The following is a 24729-nucleotide window of genomic DNA, read 5'->3' as shown; positions in this document are numbered from 1 at the left end:
CTGTGCTGCTCAGCTACATTCATGACTCCTATTTTTTAGGGTTTAATGAATTAAATTTTTCTGGGGATGTAGCTCAGCAGCACATCTTGCCTGTTAAGTATGAGGACCCGAGTTTTGGTTCCTGGCACCACACTAGTAGTATCCAACCTCAGCTTCACCACTGGGAAATCTAGATACATCTTTCAATTTTCTTCCTAAGAAAATAGTCTTAACTGAATATGATAGTAACGTTCAACTCAAAGGATAGTGAGAATTAAATGACAATAAATTGTTTTGGATAGTCTCTTGCATTAGTAAGGCATTCAGTAAATATTAGCCACTGTTTTCTAAACTTGCTATATGTCGTAGTATTATTGCCCTATGTAGCCTTTCCCCTACACTGTATCTTGACATTTATCAACCTTATTAAGTGCACTAGGTAAGATATTTTCCTCTCAAAACATCTTTGAAGTTATTCTAGTGAGAACCTCTTGTAGCTCAAGTCATAGTAGCTTTCTTCTTTGTTTACATCCATTTTCTCAAGGGTTTAGGATAAGATCTCTGTTACAGAATTATAATTGGCTGTGTGTTTTATAGTTTCTTGTGGCTTGGATTGTATTTTTCTTTTTGTTGAGGTTAACTCTTATAGTCATAACCCTTGTAAAATGGACAGTATTTTATGCTTGAAGTATTTTATGCCACACAGTACCTTTATCTGGTAGAAATTCTGGTGTTACCAACATCTTAGAGACAGCTGTACTGGCAGTGAACTTGAAAGGTCATTTCTATAGAAATTGTTCTCTTGAGTGTCTGGTCATGAATATATCATTATTACATTGGGAATTCTAACTGCTGTCTAAATTTTGTTTATGCTATCTAAAATTTGATATGTCAGTATGAGTTTATATGTTTTCTCTTTGTGTGTACCCTGTTTTTGTCACTACTTTGTATAGTTCACTGGTTTCATAGATCTTTACTCTTTGCTTTGTACAGGGAATCAAACTCAGGACCTCACACTTGCCAGGCAGGCGCTGTGCCGTTGAGCTATCTCCCCAGCCCTTATTAGTTTTATATTTAGAAACATTAACATGGGTTGTAGAGATTAAGTACAACTTAGGTGCTATGAGAATCCTTCTGTGCTTGAACTTTTTCTGTGTTTATTGTTACTTATTATACTTATGCATTTTACTCAGGAGACATTTGGATGTTCTTCCAAGTATTTTCTTCAACCACAATGATAGTTAAAAAATTGGTCAAAGAGAGTGTAAAAAGAATTTAAACTAGGTATGGTGATGCGCACTTGTAGTGTCAGCTATTGGGAATGCCAAGGCAGGAGGCTCACAAGCTTGGGACCAGCCCCAGCCTGGGCGGTGTAGCCAGATACTGCCCAAAAATCAAAGGGTAGGAATGTTGCTTGGCCCTAAGTTCAATTTTCAGTGTCCTGCCATCAGGAGTACAATAGAAATTATTTTAAACCTACTGAGATTTTCTGATGTTTCTTATCTTGAGTATCATTTTCTCTGATCAGAAAAGAGCCAAAGTTATACTGAGATGACTTTTTAGTTACACATTTGTGTTGTCCTTTGTACTCGCCAAATTACTCTGTGGCAGAAATGGTTTATCCAGGCTTTAGAGCCTCCAGGCACAAGCTTCTCCTTGCAGTCGTTAGGTTGCAGCAGGACCCCGCTTTCTGTGTTGGCAGAAGTTGTAGGCCTTAGTCCTGGAGTCCCCTAGGCCTGACTAGGGGGGCTGGGCGGAGCAGTGTTCCCATTGGAGTAGGTTTTTTGCCCTGTTAACTCTGTTCTTGACAGTTAAAAAGACCAGTAAGCAAAACACTAACTTTTGGGACTTCTTATTCATAGTAATTTTTTTTCAAAGAATTTTTTAAAAAATTTTAGTTGATTTTCAGACTTGGGGAATGTGTATTCATTCATTCAGAGAGCTCTACAAAAGGAGAGGACTTCTATAAACATGCGTTTCTGCTCTAGTGCCTGTGCGCTCTGAGAGGTTTTTCTACTCTCCTCAAAAATGCAGTTACCAAGTTTATTGAAGGTCTCAGCTGATGGTGGGTAGCCATGGGGTTTTTATTCTTAGTTTCCTGGTACATGACAGTGTCTGCATGTTGGGAAAAGCTGGGATAATTCTTACTATGTTCACCTTTGTGTAAAATCCTTTGTATTGAAACTTGGGCCCAGTTAATGACAAAGGTACCATATGCCTAGCTAAAATGCTATCAGTTATTTGGTGGCGGGTGATGCTGCAATTTCTTTCTGACAATGTAACATTTCAGTTGTCTTTAAGACTAAACATTTGAGAATCACTGATAATGAAGAGCAGTACCCATATAAATATTAAAGCATTAATTATAAGTTAAGATTTTTGGTAATGGCATATAAATAAACTGTAAGACATGTCATTGGCCTACTATGTGAATGTGTATAAAGTAATGTAATCACTTTTTTTTTCTTTTTTGAGAGAGGATCTTACTGTGCAATTGAGTCTGACCTTGAGGTCACGTGTGTAACGCAGGCTGGTCTTAAACTCACCATGACCCTCCTGCCTCAGCCTTGTGAGTGCTGTGATTACAAGCATGCGCCACCATGCCCAGCTCTGTAATCACACTTTAATAGAAGAAAGATTAGTTAATAGAAAGGCTGGAGTAAATGATTATGTAGGAGAGAAAGAAAGCATCTTTGAAGACTTAAACAGTGTGTTTTAAAATTGTAGCAACATTACAAAGTTGATTGAGAAATATAGGCCACAATTGAAGTGAAACACAATTTCACTGGGCTGGGTGTGGTGGTATGCCCTGTAATGCCAGACATGGAAGGCTGACACAGCAGGAGCCATGATTGTGAGCCCAGTGTGCACCACATGCAGAATTCAGGGCCAGCCAGTGATACAGGGACGTGAAATTCCCAACCTGGCCTGAATGAGTTCGTGTTCTCTAAAACCGAAGAATGAATTTTAGGAACAAACAGAGGCTGAAGGTAAAACTTTATTGGAAAGGAAAGCTTCTGTCGGAGAGGGACAGAAGGGGGTCCCGAGCGGGTTGCCCAGGAAGCTGTCTCCTTCAGTTTATTTTTATAGGACAAAACCATGCGGGGCTAAGGTAGAGACAAAGGGGTCCCGCTTAGGCAGATACAGGGTGGGCCAAACTATGGTCAACCAACAGGATTACAAGCACCATTGCTCAGGTAAAATTTATTAGGCCTAGGACCAAATGGGGTAGTGAGTCACGTAGCAAGCGGGCAACCTTATCTGGTGACCTTCAGTCATTGATTCTTCCCGACTAATGAGCAATCCTGGATGCCAACTTTAGGGAGGTCAGCATTTTGTTTGATCTTTAGGTCTGACTCACACCAGGAGCATCTCCCGAGTAAGGTGTCTGGTCTTTGTCATCTCCTTTGAGGGCCTGTCCCTGTCTAACTACCTACAATATTTTTATCTAACTTAGGCTGCCTGCAACATCAGAACTGCTGTAAGATTCTGTGTCCAAAAAAAGTAAAAAGGGAATTTTAACTAAACATTTATTATTGTACTGTTATTTGAGAGGTACCTGCATTTTGAAGGAGAAATAGTCACAGAAAGAAGAAAAATACTGATATATATGAGTGAAAATTTGTGACATTGTTAGATGTCATGGAAGTGGCATGATTTGGAAGTGAGTAGACTGTGGGAGATGGCAGGATTCTTCTCTACTTTGCCTGGAGAAATTGAAGTTTACAGAGTAACTTGCATGAAGTCTCTGGTATATTTGAACACAGATCTGCCAGACCTAAAAGCCTTTTTAATGAAAAAGCATAGTTATGAAACATTGTTCATGAGGAAAATTAATAAGGTGATTTCTTTGGTAGAATTATGAATTGTTTCACTTGTGGTCTTTCTAAATTCAGTATGAGTATTTGATTAATACAATAAATCAACTTCTGAGAAATACTACATGTAAACTAGTAAGGGAGTTGTTAGAGAGTTGGATTTGTCATCCTAATAAACATAAATAATGGATAAGAAACTACTGCCTAGATAATGTATATAGTTACATCTAACATTTAAGAGATAATTTGGAAAATTATGGGCCTTTTGTTTGTGTCTTACAATTAATTCTGTAGATTCATGTATATAGACTGTTTCAAAATGTTTTATTTCTGAATAATTGGCTACAAATGACAGTTTTCATTCTATTCTTTTAAATTTAAACAGTTAAGAGACTGATGCTTCAAAGGGCTAACTGGTTTCTGGAATTTCTATTACTGATCTACTTACAAAAAAACGGATTAGCTGTGTTTACTTCTGTCCTATGAAAATTAAGTCCAGAGTTTTTAAATCTTCCTTTTTCATTTTTCTTCCTAATCCTAATTGTTTTATCACTGTGTTAGTTGAGTTTCTGTCACTGTGACAAAATACCTGAGAGAAACAACTTAAAGGAGGAAAGGTTTATTTTGGTGTGCAGTTTCAGAGGAATCAGGTTGTGGTCAGCTGGTTCCAAGGCAGGAACTGTCAGAATGGTGCGGTAGAGGGAGGGTGTAGTGAGGACCTAGGCAGCCAGGAAGGAGAACAAGGCTGGTGGAAGCTGGGCTATGCCCTGCGGCCTACTTCCTCCAGATGGGCCCCTCCCCGCACGCAGCTCAGCAGCTCAGCAGCTCAGCAGCTCAGCTCTCAGCTCGGCCTTGGGAGAAGCCCTTGGGAGGAGCTCAGCGGCTCCGTTCTCTATCTGATCAAGAGCCTGGTGGGAGAGCTGGGAGCCAGGCCATACACTGTGATTTATTAGTGCCCGTAGATACTGGCTAACCACTAAGGGCTAGCTGCAGTCTTCACTGCTGGGCTAATAATCCTAAGTACAAACAGATGAAAAATCCTGTGCATTTGAGGTTTATTGTAGTGAGAAGAGGCAGTAACTAGGCAAGGAATGTGCACCAAACATGTGCAGTGTCTGGTGTCAGTGATAGGCACGCGTGCACCAACACATGCACCAACACATGCTTGGATAAAGTGTGGTATTCCTGCACGGTGCAGTGCTGCTCTCCTGTAAGAAGGATAGCTTGGGATTAGTTGTATGAAAGAAAAGATCATGGTGAAACCAGACTCACGAGTTTATAGCACGTGACTTCTGTGTGAAACCTGAGTGAAAGCGAAGGGCCAAGTGAAAGGTAAGGGAAGACTAGGACCAAGATATCCTAGGCAGATGGATAGGGGCCAAGAAGTGAAGTGAGGGGTGGGAAAAGAGGGCCGAGCATTCAGATGTGCTGTGTGTGTGTACCCCCTATCATGGATTAATCATTATGCAGTACAAACATGGACTAAGAACAAGAAACATTTTAAAATTTTATTTATTCATTTTTTTTGGGGGGCAGAACTGGGGATTGAACTCAGGCCCTTGTGGTTGCAAGCACTTATTCTACTACACCATCTCCGCAGCCCCTAAAATTTTAAAAACACAGAGTCATATAAACAAAGTCAGTAATTCATCATATGGAATGGATTACAGTTTTCAGTGGAATACTGCCTCTGTGGTACCTCTAAGAAGCAACATTCTAGGCATTGGGGAACAGTTAATACAAAGACCCTGTCTCAGTTACTCTTCTCATTGCTGGGACAAAACCCCAACATACAAACCAAAGGAAGGAAGGGTTTATTTAGCTCACAGTTACTGGAGGTTTCAGTCCATACTCAGCAGGCTCCAAGGCAGACTAGCACAGGCAGAGGGCAGCAGTTCATGGCAGCGGCAAAGAGCAAGAACAAAATGGAGGAGTAGCAGCAACAATGGCAACAAAGAGGAAGTCTTTCCCTTCCTTAGCTGCCCCATGCTGGCCGTAGCACTCATACCTACAATCCCAGCAGTACTAAAAGCCTTAATCCCAGCCTTGATTATGAATTAATCTCAAACTCAAGGCCCCACCCCATGACTGCATAAGGCTTTAGGGGTACAGCTAGACGCAAACCATAACAGACACAAAGTTATAGCTTGTCTGAAGTGTTGACAGCATATGGGAGTGAAGACTGACTGGAATAGACCAAGGGGAAAGGAGCAGCACCAGGGGAGGGCATGGGAGACAAGCACATGTAGGACCTTAGCAGTTGATGGCTAAGGAAGTCGGCTTTATTCTGAATGAAAGGACGAATATTGGAATTTGAAACAGATGAAGCTGTCAGAGGGCAAGGGAGAATGCATTTGCAATTCACCAGTCTCCCCAGAACAGGGAACTTGCTAGATCTGCAGGACAAGAAAATTTGCCGAGTGCAAGATTTAGAGTTAACGACATTACCTTTTTATTCAGAAGCTTAATTTTTTATTTATTTATTTTGTATTTTAAGGAAGGGTCTACAGGGTGCTCTGGGTCTCACTACTAGATAGGACTCACAGAGCTCTGCCTGTTTACAGCCTCCCAAGAGCTGTGATTATAGGTGCGTGCCACCATGCCCAGTCTCAGTTGCTGTCTCAGCAGTCCCCTGGGAGTGAGGCTGGCATGGCAGGCCCGGGGATCAAACCCCTGGCCCCTGTGCCGTCATTTGCTTTTCTGACACAGAATTATAAACTGTGTATCGTTTTAACGAATATGTATTGATACACCTTTTTCTTTAAAAAAGCTCTGACCTTGAGTGGCAAGAATTTTTGTTCTTCATTAATGTTAAAATCCAGTGGGGGTTGCCGGCCAGATAGCTCAGCGGACTAAAGCACCTGCTTAGGCAGAGTGCAGCATCTGGGGTTCAATCCCTGGTACCACAAGCCGTGGTGGCACGCGCCTGTAATCCCAGAGCTTGGGAGGCTGCAAACAGGAGAATCACTATGAGTCCAATTTACGTAATGAGACCCTGTACTAAATACAGTTATAAAAAAAAAAAACCAACCTGTACTCAATACAGTTAAAAAAAATCCAGTAGGGGGTGTACACGTTATGGCAATGATAGAATAAAAGAAAATACAGGTTCATAGACTGTTAGTCCTGGATTAAAATCTGCATTTTACCTTTATAAAAATTATGTAGTAGCTACTTGATCTGGTCAAGCCTTACCCAAATTCAGGCTCACCTATACTTCGACTTCTGAAGAGTACGTATAACATTTTCTTCTTTAAGTATTGTAATGTTAAGGTTGGAACCACAGCCTATTATTTGGAACGCCAAACGATTCTTTCAGTGTATCATATCTCTTAGTACTGTTGCAGGAGTTTTGCTTGAAGGCAGAGTCTTCTAAGGTCCTCCTCCTTTAGGATAGTTGGCACATAGGTATGCAGTAGTTGTTGGTAGCTAAGCATTTCAGAAGTGGTGTGAGTTATGATTTATTGTACTTCACTTTATATGTTTCTGAAAGTTTTACTTGAAAAGTTGGCTGTAAGGTGATTTTTGAAAAAGATGTTTTTCTATTGACTCCCAACATGAAAATTAAGATTTAATTCTAGCATAGCTTAAAGCGTGAATAAGTATCATCCTTAAGCCAGCAGTAACATTTACTTACATGTAAAGAAAGTTTATTTTTGCTGAGGCAGTATTTTATCAGCCCTGGTTTTTAAAAGATTTAAAAAATATTTATCTAAATTGTTTTGAGATGTATTTACACAGAAACTAATGCTTGATCATCATTGTGAAGTAGTTTTGATATTTTATCTCCAATAATATTTTTATATCTGATTGATGTTAAATATTTTCATGAAATTAAATGTTCGGAGAATTTTGTAAAATTTGAATCCAAGAAATGAAAATACACTTTGGTAATACTTAGCAGATGCATCTAAGGTGTCAGTGGTCCTTGGGATTTGGAGGAGATGATTTTTGGCAGGAGACTTGTATCTCTAGTTTGTGTGAATCTTGAATAAAACCAATTTGGAGCCAGAGCATTAGAGGCTTCTTCTACTGGACAGTTTCTGTGTATAAGAAAAATTACATCAGCGGCTAAGCAGCAATGGGGATGTACTGAGTCTGTAAGTTATTGTGCAACCAGCTGAAACCTAAATGTACAGAATCTCAACCCTTGTCTTAGACATTCCTAGGTACTCTATTAGAATAGATGGTTGTTTATAGAATTTAGGCTAAGCCAGCCCTGCCCCCTGGTGGGCTGAGCTGGCCCCCCTCTCTCTCTCTCTCTCTCTCTCTCTCTCTCTCTCTCTCTCAAATAAATAAATAAATAAAATAATAGAATTTAGGCTAATAATGAAGTACTTTTATCAGAATGTAAAACGATTGCCATGGTAACAGTGTATGAGTACAGTATAACTTTTCTTTGACACACTTTTCTCTACCTACAAAGCACCTATTTTCGTACTACTTCTTGAAGACACCCCTCCCAAATAGTGTAAGCCAAACACTTAGCAGACGTGGGACACAAATACTGACATTCTTCTCAGCACAGCTGAGATGCTAAGTTCTATCAGCTTCAGGGCATAACTGCTAAATTTGAATCAAATGTTTTCTGTATATATGTTCAGTTTTCTTTGGCACAAAATTCAAGTAAGAAATTGTAGTGCTGACTGTTCAGTGCAGATGGCATCACTTTGAGAGTAAAGTACTTTATTAAAAGATAACCTGGCATGGGGAGATAGCTCAGTGGTCTAAGCACTGGCTTGGCAAATGAAAGGACCAGAGGTTGATCCCCTGTACGCGTGCCAATGCTTGCCCCAAAACCAGGTGTGGTGAGACATGCCTGTAATCTCAGCACTGGGGAGGCTGAAACAGGAGGATCACTACGAGTGTGAACTGTGTAGTGACACCCTGTGTCCAGTAAATAAAGAAAAAAAAGTAATCTGTAGGTTAATGTACCTGCAGGTCAGTCAACATACTACATTTATGGAGCTCCTTTGTCCATAAGTTAGCAATGTAGGAAAAAATACAGTAGTAATGGAGATGAAAGCAGTTGGGCTGGAGTTGGCGTATGTCAAGATTTGAGTCAGGAAAGCTTTGGTTAGCTCTTGATGGCTGGGTTGAATGAATTGGTAAACTCATGTGTAATGGGATCTGGAGAAGGATTCGTTGTATAGGTATTTGGTTAGACTTCCAGTTTTAATTAGTTCTTTATTATAATGTAAGTGAATTTTCCACATCCATTTGTTGCAAAGAATTTTTTTTAATTTTTAGTTTTGTTTATTTTTAATTTTTTATTTTCTTTGGTGGAACTGGGTGTGCTTATTTTATTCTACTGAGCCATCTCCCTGGCCCCTTAATTTTTATTTTTTTTAAAATTTTTGGCTGGCTCAGCCCACCCTTAGTGCAAGGCTGGCGCAGCCTGTGATGCTGGGGTTAGAACGATAGAACTGCAGTCCCCTGTGCCTGCCTGCCTAAGCTTGCATAAGCAGGTGCAGACCACTGAGTAATCTCGCAGCCCTTGTCGCAAAGAATTTTTAATCACTCTCTGTGTCATTATTTAGGGTATTCACGTATTACTGGTTGATTAAAAAATAAAAATCACTAGTGGAGTCTTTTTTATTGTATTTAGTACAGGGTGTACAGGGTCTCACTGTACAGATTAGACTCATAGTGATCCTCCTGTTTTCAGCCTCCCAAGAGCTGGGATTATAGGCACACACACCCCCCCATGCCCAGTTTCAGTCACTGTGTCAGCGTGCCCGGGGGTGGGGCCAGTGAGACAGGCTAGGGATTGAACCCTGGTCCTTGCATGCAGGCACTTTAGTCTGCTGAGCTATCTGGCTGGCCCCACTAGGGGATTCTTGTTTTCGCTGTGTTTGTGACAAAGACTATCTCCTATGCACGAGGGTCATGAAGAAAAGAAATATAAAATGCTTTTATTTTTTAAAGGGCTCTAGCAAAAATGAAAGAAGGCTGGGTTTCATCCTAGCTTTGTGCCTTGCTCTGACTTGGGACAGGTCAGTTAACTGAGAATACAGACCTAACTTGCTTCTGAAAAAAATATTTCCGTTTGCTACTTTGGTGACTTTTGTCTGGGAGCATTATATGCTTGCCATTTTTAAGATATACAGAAATATGTGAATTCTTAAAATCTAATAATTAAAATTTATTTCAGGTTTATTTATTTTCTCTTATTTTCTTGGTAGCGGATACTCTGTTTTCAAGGAAGCTGAATGGGAAGTACAGACTGGAGCGGCTTGTTCCCACTGCAGTGTATCAGCACATGAAGATGCATAAACGAATTCTTGGACACTTGTCATCTGTGTACTGTGTAACTTTTGATCGAACCGGCAGACGGATATTTACTGTAAGTAATTTTTAAAATGTTACATGGAATTAAACATCGTTTATAGGTAAACAAAAAATCTTTAGTTTTTCTATTAATGGAAATTAAGTGAATTTAACATTGTAAATTTAGACTTTATCCAAGTCTGGAAAGTTTTAAAGGATTTTTAGCATAGCCACACTACATTGTTTGTCTACAACTTGAATAAGTGTAGTTCTCAATATTATAACAAATATGCAGCTTGACATTTTATAAAATACCATGCAGTAGCTTTAAACCAAGAGCATTTCTCAAGTGAATTAAGCAAATTATAGGAAATTATTAAGTGCAGTTTTCTGTATATGAAAAAAAAAAACACATATGGGAAAATTCTCTGAATTATAATGGGGAAAATAGTTTTTTTCTATTTATTGAGAAACAAATAGCAACGAGAGTTTCAAAACCAATCAGTAGGACAGTTTCAGTGATTAATGCATTGCATATTGTCTTCGTAGTGCTGGGGAAAATAGTGATGAACAAAAATATTAAAAAATTGTAAGGATATCTTACACTTTTTGTTCATGATTTCTTTAACACTTTCTTTGAAATATTTGAAATGGTTTGAGGAAGATATTTGAGTTTGATATTGTTGCTTTTCACTTGTTTGGCTTTGGCTCTTTCATACCGGGGAATAAGCCAAGCACTTCACAAATCCCCCCTTGTCGAATGCACAAGTAGAACATTTTTCAGCTTTCAGAAAATTACTTTTAGGGGCCAGCCAGATAGCTCAGTGGATTAAAGTTCGTGCTTAGGCAGGCCCAGGGACTGGGGTTGATCCCTGGCGTGCCATGGCCACCCTGTACTCCAGGCGCACTGAGACAGCAATGGAGACTGGGTGTGGTGGCATGCGCCTGTAATCCCAGCACTTGGGAGGCTGAAAACAGGAGGATCACTATGACTTCAGTCTGTGTAGTGAGACCCTGTACTAAATACATTTTTTTAAAAAGAAATAAAATTACTTTTAGGATAAAGTATTTCAATTTAAGTGCTATAACTAATCACATCCATTAAAGGTAATAATAGTACACTATTGTGTAATAACTAATACGCTAGTGTAATGACTTATTGTACTGTATAGTATAACACTCATGAGTAGACTTACTAAACACTGACTTGTGAGGCCAAAGGTACAGATTCATTCACAAACTTCTTTATTGCCTTAGGATTACTTTTTTAAAAGGGAAAATAGAAATTAAAATAGGAATTTTTATTTTATTTAGAGATCACAACTCTAGATTCCCGATCTTAGTAAATGCACTTAACAGCCCAAGACTTATTTATATAGGTGCTCCTCCTTTACCCACGCACCTGATTGTTAATTCACTAAGCAGAATGTGGGAGAGAATTTTTAAATCCTTAATTGATTTAAATAAGTAGTAAGTTATTTAATGTAATCCACACATTTGTAGATTATTTCTTTAGTGTTTTCTCCTTTTGCCTTTCTTCATTCTCTATAAAACAAAAGTGAAACAGCCTAACCTTTCTGACAGATTTTATTTTCATAATGGAAAATGGGGAAATCTGTACCTGCTAAAGTGCTTGAAAGACCTACAATAGTAATGTACTCTAAAATAGTAATTTGGGGTTCAAGTCCCAGTGTGCCATGTCGGCCCCACACCCAGGGCAAGCTGAGACGGCAGTTGAGATTGGGCTTGCCTATAATCCCAGTGCTTGGGAGGCTGAAAACAGGATCACTGCGAGTTCAGTCTGAATAGTGAGATCCTGTAGATCCTATACTAAATACATTAAAAAAATAGTAATTAAATAATAACAGCCATTTTAATTTAATATAGGTGTGTTCAGCTTCAGCTCTTGAAACCCAAAGCAAATTTGGCATATTTCATATCTGAAATGATTCTTCTTTTTTGGCGGAACCGGGTATTGAACTCAGGCCCTTGTGCTTGTCAGGCAAGCGCTTATTCTCCTGAGCCATCTCCCTGGACCCTGAAATAATTCTTGAAAGAGCAGTAATAAACCCAATTGACAAAGGGGCTTTCTATTGTATTTGTACTTAGATGACTATAGCTGTGGACATTTTTCACTGAGATTACAAAAAATATATAACATCATTTTATATGTTAACAAAAGTTCTGTGTAGTAGTTCTTTTTCAAAAAAGTTAGGGATTCTAAATATTTGTTGTACTTTGTAAAGTATGGTGTATATTTTGGTATGAATTGGATTCATAATCTACTAGAGTTTTTTGAAGTGAAGGAGTAGAAAGTAATGTGCTTGAGTTATCTCATTTTATTTTATTTTTTAAAAATTTATTTATTTATTTGTATGTGTGTGTGTGTGTGTGGCCAGCTCAGCCCTGTGTGTGTGGCCAGCTCAGCCCACCAGGGGGCGGGGCTGCCTGACATGTGGTGCTGGGGGATTGAACCGTGGTCCCTGTGCTTTGCTAAGCTTGTTCTAAGTAGGTGCTTTAGACCACTGAGCCATCTTACCAGCCCTCATTATTTTAATTGAATGGTGGGTACAGAGTTGGGCAAGCACTTGGCCCCAGTGGGTAGTACAGTGCTGTCTTGGGGCTGCCCAGTCCATTACCTGTTCTTTAGGAATTTGTGTCAACACATGGGCATACCCACCTCACGCTGGTCATGTGTGGTTACATTATAATGCCAGCGTTCAGGGGTCGCAGTGGAGACCTCAGGGCCTACTGGGCCTCCACAGAGAATATGTGTCATCCTAAATATTTAATGCCTGTTCCTTGAGGGAATTTGATTGGGGAAGCAGGAATCGTATGTGTAAAGAGGAAGCGATGCTCTAATTATTTTCTTTTTTTATGTATTTGGTACAGGGTCTCAGTATGCAGCTGGACTCATAGTGATCCTCCTGCCTCACTCTCCCCAGCGCTTGGGATTACAGGCGTGCACCACCATGTCTAGTCTTGGTGGCCGGTTCAATGTGCCCAGGGGCAGAACTGGCTCAGCATGTGGTACCAGGGATAGAACCTCTAGTCCCTGCGCTTGCCTAAGCAGGTGTTAGTCCACTGAGCTATCTGGCCAGCCCTGGTTACTTTCTTTAGTTGAAGGTATATAAATATAAGGAAGAAAAGTTACAAAAACCTCATGTTCTTAATAGTGGTCGGAAAGTTTAAGTATATAGTAGAGTTGTTAATTGGGCCAATTATTTAATTTCCTGCTGGCGATTTACAGTTACATATTCTAAAATATTACCTTATAGTAAGAGAAAATGCAAAGAGCCTATTCTTTAAAAATTTTCTTCTGAGGTAGGTTGGTGGTCTAAGCACCTGCCAGGCAAGTGGAAGGACCTGGGTTCAGTCCCTGGTACCACATACCATGCCAGTTACAGAACCCCAGGTGTGCCATGCCGACCCCTGAAAGCAGGTGTGCTCTCAGCACTGAGGAGGCTGAAACAGGAGGATCACCATGAGTCTGAGCTGCATAGCGAGACCCTGTACCAAATTAAAAAAAAAGAGTTCAAAATTTTTTCTTCTGGTTTTATGGTTATCACTTCAAGTGATAGGGTACTTGTGCTTAGTGTTTGTATTACCTCACATGGTGGAATGGATTCTGGGTGATTCTCATTCAATTAGAGATGCTAGATACTATCTATCTATCTATCTATCTGTCTATCTATCTATCTATCTATCTATGAAACATTAGATACTGAGTACTACTTTCAGATTTAATCTTGAAAATTGATAGTATCAAGCTTTAGGATTATAGGTTATATAGGGCTGGCCTAATAGCTCAGCGGATTAAAGCGCCTGTAAGCAGGCACAGGGGCCCGGGGTTCCATCCCCAGGCTTGTTGTGCCGGCCCCGCCCCCAGGGCACACTGAGATGGCGATTGAGACTGGGTGTGGTGGCGTGCACCTGTAACCCTAGTTCTTGGGAGGCTGTAGACAGGCGGATCCCTGCTAGTCCCATCTAGTAGTGAGACGACTCTTAAGCCAGAGATTAATTCCTAGGAAAAACTACTCCAAATTAATATGCTTTCAGTTCTGTATAATAAAGTAACAGGTATTATTAGTTATCAGTGTGTGTTGCATTTGTTTTGTATTTATGTTTTATGTTATTTGCAGAGATTATAAATTGTACAAGATTCCAGGTAGAGATTACCTTGGACAGTAGGTAGGAGACCACTGCTAAATGTTAATTGTTGTCATCACCATCATTACGGGTTGGTATGCAGGTCTTTATAACTGAATGATTTCATCATTAAAATCAAGAGCTTTATGCAGAAGAAAATCCTACAAAGATGCCACTTTTCATTGCTTAAAAATATTGGGGAGTGGATATAATGGGATTTCTTTAGTGTTAAGATTTGAGCCTTAGGTTTTAGGACCAATTCTGTCCGTATCCATTCTTGCTTCAAGGGCTCTGATGACTGCCTTGTGAAGATCTGGGCAACAGATGATGGGAGATTATTAGCTACGTTAAGAGGACATGCTGCTGAAATCTCAGATATGGCTGTGAACTACGAAAATACCATGATTGCCGCTGGAAGTTGTGACAAAATGATTCGAGTCTGGTGTCTTCGGACCTGTGCACCTTTGGCTGTTCTTCAGGGCCACAGTGCATCTATTACATCTCTACAGGTAATTGATGTAATCATTATTAAAAACTTTCTGGTTAGAATTTAAAGTAATTATTAAGTCGCTTTAGTAACTATATTAGGGACTTACTAAAGCAAAGAAACATTTCTGCTTTCTTTAAAAATTACATGAGCTTTTAATATCATGATTCTCGTGATCTATTCTGGGTGTGTTTCTGTTGTTAGTTAATACTAGGATGATAAAAAGTCAGTTGTATTATTTGTACTGTATCACTCTTCTTGTAAAGATTTTTTTCCTGTCATTGTTTTTCAGTTCTCACCATTGTGCAGTGGCTCAAAGAGATATCTATCTTCTACTGGGGCAGATGGCACTATTTGTTTTTGGCTCTGGGATGCTGGAACCCTTAAAATAAAGTCAGTTGATATTTTATTTCATAAAATAAGTGTGTTTAATTTAATGTGTTGAAATTACAAAGGTAGTCAACAGGAATACTTTACTTTCCCAAGCAAGTAATCTGCAGCTTCTTTTTGATTCTTCACTCCTTTTTGTGCTCCTCTCTTATGCTTCAGGGTGTTCCTACATTAATGTATTTCACTCATTTTTGTCCTAGCCCTATAGTTCTTGAGGGTGTACCATTCTTATTTCCATTCCTGTTTATATGCTAGTTTTGTCTGCAGTAGCTTTTTTTGGTGTTGAGAACATAATCCTAGAGTTACAAATGTTGTTTTTCAGAGTAATTTTGCTACTCAGTCATCAGAACATTAGATTTTATTGTAGGTCTGAGGAAACTTAGGAAAAGTTTTGTTGAGGTTGTTAAATGCATGTATACACCCCATAATATATTATGCAGTTGTGTCTTCACCTGTATTAGAATTTTGCTGTATCAGAATGGGTTGCCTGGGAAGTTAAACTGGCAAGACCCTAATTGTAACACTTGCTCTTCTGTCCTGTGCTTTATATGCCAAAATCCTTAAAAGTAGATGAAGTGGCCAAAGGACATGTGTAGTTGACCCATGCTTCCACCATTGGTAGGTCTTCGGATAGCCAAATACTGCATCTAGTGACGCCAAAGAATTGTAAATGGTCACTTCTGACACTGTGAGAAGAAAGTCATTCATATTAAAATCACATGTTAGTAGTTCTAGATTGTCATTCCAAGGTGTGCTGTTCACTACAGTAATGTTTAGTTGTTTCCATTGCAAGACGTCTGTCTTAAAGTACGTTTGCATAAACATTCCTGTAATTGATACATGACAAGTCTTCAGGAGCTCTCGCAGCTTCAGTAACCTAGTCAGGCTATTTTATTTGAAGAAAAGCTTGCGATCATTACTGTTCTTTGGACAGAACAGGTTGATTTCACCTAAAACACATTCTTAGTGTTTGTGTAGATAGAAATATTAAAGAGAAATGTACATAGTTTTCTGTTTTTTCATTTTTTATCATAGGCCTTTCTATTTTTAATTGCTACATTACAGTAGTTGTTCCATACTTTCCTCTGGGTTTTTTTTTTTCTATTTTTACACATTAAATTTTCTTTCTAGGTATTTGTAGATAGTATGCTTTTCTATTTGCTGTTATAATTATCCCTTGAAACCTTTTAGCTGGAATGAAATGCTAGGATACAGACTTTTTTTCCGTGTTTACACATGGTTATAACTGTCCCCCCAAATTGGTAACATATAACTTGTTACTGTGTTTATGTTACATGTTTTAATAATCAAAGGCAAAAATTGTATTGCATGGTAGGGCTTTTACATACTCTGATGGGGACATGGCTTCAGAAACCCAACTACCTGCACTAATGGAAAGAATCGATTTAACTTCAAAACTCAAACCTATTCATAAATTTCCTTTTATGCACTTGTGTGTGTGTGTGTGTGTGTGTGTGTGTGTGTCTGTCTGTCTCTGTCCATCCATATGTCCATCCATCCGTCCACCCATCTACACAGAACTCACCCCAGTAAAGATAAGGCTGCTAAGATGGGTAATCTGAATAGCTTGATGATTCTCAAAATAGCCCAGGAGATCTTTGGGTAGAAGAAAGTTGTCTGAGCATATTTAGTCTGGATGTAAAAATAGAAATTCTAAAATATGTAGGTAATGATTTATAAACTTTCTTAAAGCATTAAGACTGTTGAGCTAATTGTAAGTTCTTGATATTTGTTATCTTATTGGTCCTTACAGCCTTTTAAGATACAGTGACTGTCTTTTTTGTAAACAAGTGTAAATAAAAGGAAAAGTGATACAAACCATTAACCAGTAATGGTAAAACCAGGGTTTGAGTGCCGTCAGGACCTCTCTTCATCATTAGGTCCAACTAGTGATTATTCATTGATGGAATGCATAGAACTTACTGAACCTGATTAAAATACTGTTAAAGCTAATAACTTTTAAAGTGTTAAGACACTGTACTGATCGCTTCCCGTGGATTAAACTCATTTCCCCTAGCAGTTGGGAGAAAGCTTCGTTGTTACTCTCACTTTTAGACAGAGGACACTGAGGCTCATAAATGTTAAGTTGTCTAAGACACACTGTATGTTAACCTGCTAGAGCACAGAGGGAAAACTTGAACAAGGAAGTCTGAGTTCTGGGTATTTTAAAATAGATCCTCAAATGTGTATCTGAAAATAAACCTGGGCCAGAGAAATAGCTCAGTAGCATAAGTGCCTGCCTGGTGAATGCAAGGTCCCAGTTCGATTTCTGATACTGAAAAAAAAAAAAAAAGAGAGAGAGGGAGAAAAAGAATGAAAATAAACTTTACCTGCTTTTTTTTTTCTCCATAAAACTGTTTAAAAATAACACGTCTGTGGGATTATTTGCATATTTTGGTAGTACATTTTAACTACTGAAGTAATTCCTTGTCACTTGAAGGGTTCCACCCCCGCATCCCCCACAATTGGGATTGAACCCAAATTCTCAGTTGTGGTATCCAAGCCCTCTGCTTGAGGGCCTGCCCCTCAGCTCAGTTCTTTAAGTGACTTCTTCAACCAAGCAGTCAGGCTCAGGTTGCTGTGGTTCAATCCCCACAACTCAAGCCAGCCAAACCTGCCCTGAAGGCATTCGGAGCAAAAAAAAAAAAAAAAAAAAAAAAATCCAAGCCCTCTGCCATTGAGCCACATCCCCACCCCTTCCACCCCTTAGGAATGTTTTAATTTTAAATTTTGTGGGGATGGTTATTGGGAATCCCAACTCGGGGCTGTTGCAAACGTCAGTGTAAAACAACTCACTGACAGATGTACAAATATTAAGAATTTTGAGCAAACTGGATTAAGTGTATAAGAAAAAGCTATCCTATTGCTTAGAAATATTGTCTATATATCTTTTCCCTTTAACTATAATAATACCAAAGTCCTTGGTGCATTGTGAAATTAATGCAGTGTAGTTAGGCTTTTAAAGTCCTCATTACTTTTGGATTTTCTCCCCTAACAATTTGAGAAAAACTAGGTCAGAAAGTAAGTAGGCTTCAAATATAATAAGAGTAATAGTAATGTATACATACTGTTTATTGGAGCTATTATCATGGTTACTGCAATTTTCTTTAATTTCTTTTTTTGGGGAAGTCGGGTCAGCCTGCCCTGAGGGCAGGGCTGGCACGGCATGTGGTGCTGGGGATCGAACCTCAGTCCCCTGCACCTGCTTAAGCATGCCTAAGCACGTGAAGACCTCTGAGCTGTATCGCTGGCTCCCTGTAATTTTCTTTAATATTGTTGATTATAGCAAATATTCAGTTGTATTAATAGTTACAGTTGAATGTTAACTTGCTCTCTGTAGATCACTATTATGAATGAATTTTATAGCTGACATAACCAGCAGAGAGCCTTTAGATTTTCATTGTCAGAATGAGGTCATTTCAGAAGAACATTTTATTACATTATAAAGAGGAAGGTGAAGAATCTTAGTATCTAACAGTGAAAAAATTCAGTTATTGATGATGTGCATAAGCCACAAGTAGCACCTGCTTTGCTAATGTGTTCATGTTTAAAAATAACTTGTTTCCTTTATATTTGTATATTACTGTACTTTATGAAAAACTGGGCTTAAAATTTGATTAGAAATGAATGTAACTAATATGTGACTTTTATGTCCCATGCATGGTGTGACAGTACCTTTAGGATTATCCTCTGTGCAGCAGACTATTGTGTAGTGATAAAGACCTATGAAATACATCTCTTAGGGTTTCTGTAAGATCTGATCATGACACATCCTGATTTTGACATTGCTTGTAGGAAAACCATCTGTTGCTTGTTTAATTATGTCTTTGTGTGATTATTTTTTGAAACAACTTATGTTTGGAGTTTCTAGTCACTTCAGGATATTTTTAATTGTTTATTTTTGGTATTATAGCCCAAGACCTGCAAAATTTACAGAGCGTCCTCGACCTGGTGTACAAATGATCTGTTCTTCTTTTAGTGCTGGTAAGATTGTTTCTCCTCTAATTTTCCACCTGAAGTTATGCCTTGAAAGACTATGAGAGGGCCAGCCAGATAGCTCAGCTGATTAAAGTGCCTGCTTAGGCAGACACAGGGACTGGGGTTTGATCCCTGGAGTGCCATGCTGGCCCTGCCCCTGCGTTGAGACAGTGGTTGAGATTGGACATGGTGGCACATGCCTGTAATCCCAGTGTTTGGGAGGCTGAAAATAGGATCACTATGAGTCTGATCTACACAGTGAGACCCTGTATTAAATACATTAAAGAAAAGAAAAAAAAAAAAAAGGACTATTAGGGGCTGGGGAGATGGCTGAGGTGTCTAAGCACCTGCCTGGCAAGTGCAAGGATCTGTGTTCGATCCCTGGTACTGGTACTGCATGCTGTGCTGGCTCTGGAACCCAGGGTGTGCTGTGCTAGCCACTGAAACTGCATGTGGTGGAGCACACCTATAATCCCAGTGCTGTGGAAACTGAAGCAGGAGGATCACTACCAGTATGAACTGTGTAGTGAGACCCTGTACCAAATATGTAAAAGATTTTTTAAAAAAGTTGTAGAGGAGGCCTGCCCATTATTAGCTCGGTTGTTTAAGTGACTGCTTAAACAAAACAATCAGGATGCTGTGGTTTGATCCCCAGGTCCTCAAGCCTTACCAGACCTGCCCTGAAGGCTTTCTGAGCCAACCAAAAAAAAAAAACCCCACACACTTCTGAACTTCTAGGGGCTGAGGAAATGGCTTAGTGGAATAAGCACTTCCCTTGTAAGCCAAGGGCCTAAGTTCAATCCCCAGTTCTGCAAAAAAAAAAAAAAAAAAAAAAGTTATAGCATTCACTAAATTTTGGAAAATATTTACTGTAAGTACTGTACATCATGCTTTTGTAATACTCCAGAGCTAATAAGTACAGAATGATATTTAGAGTTATTTCAACTATGCTAGCATTAAGTTTGTTAATAAATTACATTGCCATAATAATCGAATATTTTTCAAATAAATATGTACTTTTGCTCCAGATTAATCATATTTACTCTTCTTTCCTGGCACTGGGTTTTGAACCTAGGACTTCGTGTACACTGGGAAAGTGCTTTTACCCACTGAGGTATCTCCCCAGCCCTTCGTATTTGCTCTTTATATAGTAGCTGTAGAGCAGCGGTAGTATTCCAGTGTCTTGATTTTTGTAGCGGTGTTTTAAAAGAAAGCTTTTTAAAAATTACATAGATATTTAAGAGAATTGAAAAGAAAATGAAACATACATAGTCCTTGTACAAAATACTGTAGATTGTGCTCTCCACTCCTTCCATCTCTGTTTTGTTTTACTTTGTGCCATAATTGTGGATAGCTGTTACTACCTGAGGAAAGGGGCACAAACCTGATGGAAGTCTGTTTTGGCCTTAGTGTCCAAACATCATTAGTTTCTAAATTCTAGATTTCCAGTCCTGTTTACATAAGCAGTTTTCCTTCGGTAACAACACAAATACAGACACTGTACATACAGTCATAGTACTCCGAATTAATGCTTTTCAAAGATAATTTGAGTTTCTTTTAAAAGACTATGTTAGCAAAGCTACTTGTTTGTTATGTACATGAATTTGACACTGTGAGAGTGTTGTTGAAGGGAGTAATTTCCATACCCAGGTAAGTAACACTGGAGTTTGTGCTCTCTAAGACAGTCTTCAGAGTTTGTAGGACGAAAGGCTTGTTTGATTGCAAAGAAAAGTTACTGAGTTGGACCCCAGAATTTGATAGCATTTGATAAATGGCAAAGGAGTCAAGAATAGGATTGTATCAACAGTTATAACTCATATTTTGTAGTGAAGATGACTGAGGTAACTTTATCATAGTGAAATTATGTAATCACATAGTCGAAATGTTTTTAGAACAAAGATTTAGTTCTATAAATATCAGAAAGTCCATCCTAGTCAGTGATACAGTAGCAAGCATCTTTTAAAAATTGTTAGATGTGTTACATGTTTAGGATAAATGAGTTATTTTAGAGTAAAATTTGGTGTAAATTAGAATATTGCTTCCATTTTACTTAATGTTTAGAGATTTATAAAGTCATGTTGTACTCAGATGCTTACTGTTCCTCTTCGTAGGTGGAATGTTTCTGGCCACAGGAAGCACAGATCATATTATTAGAGTTTATTTTTTTGGATCAGGTCAACCTGAAAAAATATCAGAATTGGAGTTTCACACTGTAAGTATAGGTGAAAAGAATGTAAGTTAATATAATTTAAGTTAGTAGCTTATATTCAACTTCTGCTTTATTTTTCTTTATTGATAGGATAAAGTTGACAGTATCCAGTTTTCCAACACTAGTAACAGGTAAAATATTTTGGGTAATTCAATTCCAATTTTAATGAAATGATTATTTTAGTCTTAGTTATATATGAATTAATTGCCTAAAGTATCTTGAACAGTTAAACTGAAATGGCCTCATAGGTGTGTAAGCAGATGTGTCTGTCTGACATGTAAATTTAATTTATTTGCATGCTTTTCATAGTATGAGCTTTTTAAATTGCCTGTATCTTCCCTCTGTACATCAAAATAAAAAGTTTTTGATAGACATTAGAAAGATAGACTATTGATGATAAAAGATACTGTGAAAACTTTTCCACATTCTGGTTTTAAAAGGAAATAAAGCTAGACAGTATTTTTCCCATTGGAAATATCAGTTCTATTTCTAGAATAGCCTAAAATCACTTTTAAATATTTTAATACAGGTTTGTAAGTGGTAGTCGAGATGGAACAGCACGCATTTGGCAATTTAAACGAAGAGAGTGGAAGAGCATTTTGTTGGATATGACTACTCGTCCAGCAGGGTAAAAGATCAAATTTTGATTTCTGTATGTTACTTAAAATAAATTATAATGCAAGATGGAGTGGCTCTTGCCTATAGTATCTTGTTAGGTTACAGTGATTGATTTTCTGTAATAACTAGAGCCTGTGTTACAGATGAACGTTTCGGGTTTTAGTATTTCGTTGCCATATCTGAAGAGGTCTGCTGAGTTAATCAGTAACGTTAGGGGAGGTGGTAACAGTACTATAAAAAGTTAAGACTTCTAAAATGCAGAAATAAACTGTCCAGAGGGACAGTGGTTTTCTCCAGCCAAGACAAATTGTCTGTTGTAACTTATTTTGGTTTTAGTATATTAGTGTTTTTCTGCACTTGCATTTTTCATAGCTGTGTCGTGTGCAGGGTGTGAGAGCAGCAATAGAAGTGGAGCCAGCAGTGTGACGCTGAGGCGCCGGGTTGGGGCGGGTTGCTAGCAGGGCTGCTGGCCCGGCCATGAGTTCAGTTCCTCTTGACTTGTGAATGTGAGAGTTGTGCAGATCCTGGGTGTCCTGATTCGGTGTAGTGGCTTTGTGCCATCACTCTGAGTTGACCTAGAATGATAAATGATAGTTACTTTAATTAAGCCATTGTAAAGAGACACACTTCCCTTTCAGCCAATATCTTCAGGGCGTAGAGGATAAAATCACAAAAATGAAAGTAACCATGGTAGCTTGGGATCGACATGACAATACAGTTATAACTGCAGTTAATAACATGACTCTGAAAGTTTGGAATTCTTACACTGGTCAACTTGTTCATGTTTTGACAGTAAGTAAAAAGACAGCATTGCTTTTTTTTGTACGACAGATACTTTCTTAGAGGAATAATAGTCTTCTATGTTACCTAAATTTTTTTTTTTGAAAAGATGATACAGCTTTGTAAGTGGTTCTGGAATAATTTAAAAATGCAGTTGAACAAGTTTGTTGGAAACACATTGCAGATTCTTGCTGCATTTGGTATGTAGAGGCGTCTTCATCATATTCTCATGTTTATCAAATCCTGAAGCCCTCTACAGTGCTGTCAGTAGAATTTTATACTATTTGTATACTGATAAATCTTACAAATTTTGCCAATTTAATTCATAAAACTCATATTGAGGAAATGTAGTTATGTTAGTGTTTTGTGAAGGTTTTTTTCTTTTTAAAATGTTTTGAGATTCTTGACACTTGTAATATATTTTAGGGTCATGAAGATGAGGTATTTGTTCTTGAGCCGCACCCATTTGATCCTAGAGTTCTCTTCTCTGCCGGTCATGATGGAAATGTGATAGTGTGGGACCTAGCAAGAGGAGTCAAAATACGATCTTATTTTAATATGGTAATTACCAATTTCTTGATTTATACCTGTTAAGGAATTGGGGATTTTATAAAAGGTGTTTTGCATGTAACAAAGGAAATCCACTTAAAAATTGGTTCAGACATTGTTTTGACCATCAATTTTCTACCAATAAACAATTATATTTATTGCATACTTTCGAGATGATAAACTAAAACATTGCGCATATTGTACTACCTGAATACTGTAATAACTGGCTTAGTTTTACTCATTTTAGCTATGAAACCTTGGTGAGCTATCCACAAGTTGGTAGTCTAGAGAAGAAAACATCCGGAAAGCTAGTTTTAAAAATAATGAATATTTAGGCTGTGTTTTATTAGCAGTCACCTAGAGCAATAGAACTTAGTGTAAATATTGATTTGAAAATTAAAACCAAAGGGTCAGGTGGTTTGGCCATTGATAAAGTGAGCTCATGTCCTTTTCCTGCCGCATTTTGTTTCTCACAGAGCTTTCAGCTTTTGCTGAGTATTGGAATTCTAGCAGTTTAGTTTCCCAGCTTAGAAGGCAGTGTCACATTTCTCAAACGTTACAATGTATTTTGTCAAATTTAATTTTTTTCCTAAGGCCACATTGCAACAAAGAAATGTGTTTCCACTATTTGCAGTGTTTGTTTTAAAAAATGATAGAACCTTTTAATAATCTTAAAATACAATTAGTAACTTGTGGTCAGAATCATTTAGCAGTACACATTTGTTCACAGAATGCAATTGTTTGTAAATGTAATGAGTTGTGAAAAAAGGAACATAAAAATGCTGCTATGTTTGATAAAGGAGCATAGCTTCTGCATGGTCAGTAGGCAGAAGCTAGAAGAAAGGGACTTAACTTTGGCTGTCATTGCTGTGCCTTAGTGTACATTTGGTAGGAAACAAGGTTTGTAAAATTCTCAATTTTCTAACAGTACATAGTGTCAGTAATTTGAGGTGCCTTTGTCAGTGAGGGGTGGATTTCCTTTGTAGTTAAAGAAAGAGGGTTTTGTTTGGTTGAGTGTATAGTTTTTTATTTTGTTTTGTTTTTAGGCAAATCTGTAAATATATAGGTAAAGAATGATTCTCCTTTCCTTTGTTTTTGCTTTGTTCCTTTGTGGTACATTTGTTGAATAGGGAACAGTCATTTCTCAATTTGTCTTTAGAGTATAAAGGGGAAAGAAATATAGGCTATCATGCGTTAGTGGCTTCATTTGGTAGTTTTTGTATTTTCAAAAGGAAAGTTGTTCGTAACTGAATACTGTTTTCACCCTTCAGTTATAAGGTGAATTTTTCTGTATCAGGTAACTTGGTCACACTAATAGCATCTCTTTTCAAGATGTGAAAGTAGTAGTCCCTTGAAATTTAACTGATTTGCTCTTAGATCATTACAATTTTTTTTTTTTTTTTTTTTTGCTCCGAATGCCTTCAAGGCATGACTGGCTGTCTTGTGTTGTGGGGATCGAACCACAGCAACCTGAGCCTGAC

General features: G+C 38.2%; 1 protein-coding gene across 3 annotated transcripts in view; it reads left to right on the top strand.

The window, feature by feature from the left end:
• Window positions 1-24729, top strand: part of Phip (pleckstrin homology domain interacting protein) — a 116525-nt gene that overhangs the window by 31215 nt on the left and 60581 nt on the right. For all 3 annotated transcript variants that reach the window (XM_023718739.1, XM_023718737.1, XM_023718738.1), the window contains exons 4-12: window positions 9983-10143; window positions 14504-14725; window positions 14996-15096; window positions 19028-19098; window positions 21204-21304; window positions 21392-21432; window positions 21831-21929; window positions 22558-22711; window positions 23126-23260. In XM_023718739.1, coding sequence (XP_023574507.1) covers window positions 10060-10143; window positions 14504-14725; window positions 14996-15096; window positions 19028-19098; window positions 21204-21304; window positions 21392-21432; window positions 21831-21929; window positions 22558-22711; window positions 23126-23260 — 1008 coding nt within the window. In that variant the 5' untranslated portion in view covers window positions 9983-10059. The remainder of the gene's footprint in view (window positions 1-9982; window positions 10144-14503; window positions 14726-14995; window positions 15097-19027; window positions 19099-21203; window positions 21305-21391; window positions 21433-21830; window positions 21930-22557; window positions 22712-23125; window positions 23261-24729) is intronic.

The sequence above is a fragment of the Octodon degus genome, unplaced genomic scaffold (assembly GCF_000260255.1).
Source record: "Octodon degus isolate 3935 unplaced genomic scaffold, OctDeg1.0 scaffold00061, whole genome shotgun sequence".
NCBI classification, from domain to species: domain Eukaryota; kingdom Metazoa; phylum Chordata; class Mammalia; order Rodentia; family Octodontidae; genus Octodon; species Octodon degus.
The sequence above is the reverse complement of the archived record's forward strand: the minus strand, read 5'-3'. Positions and strand labels throughout refer to the sequence as shown.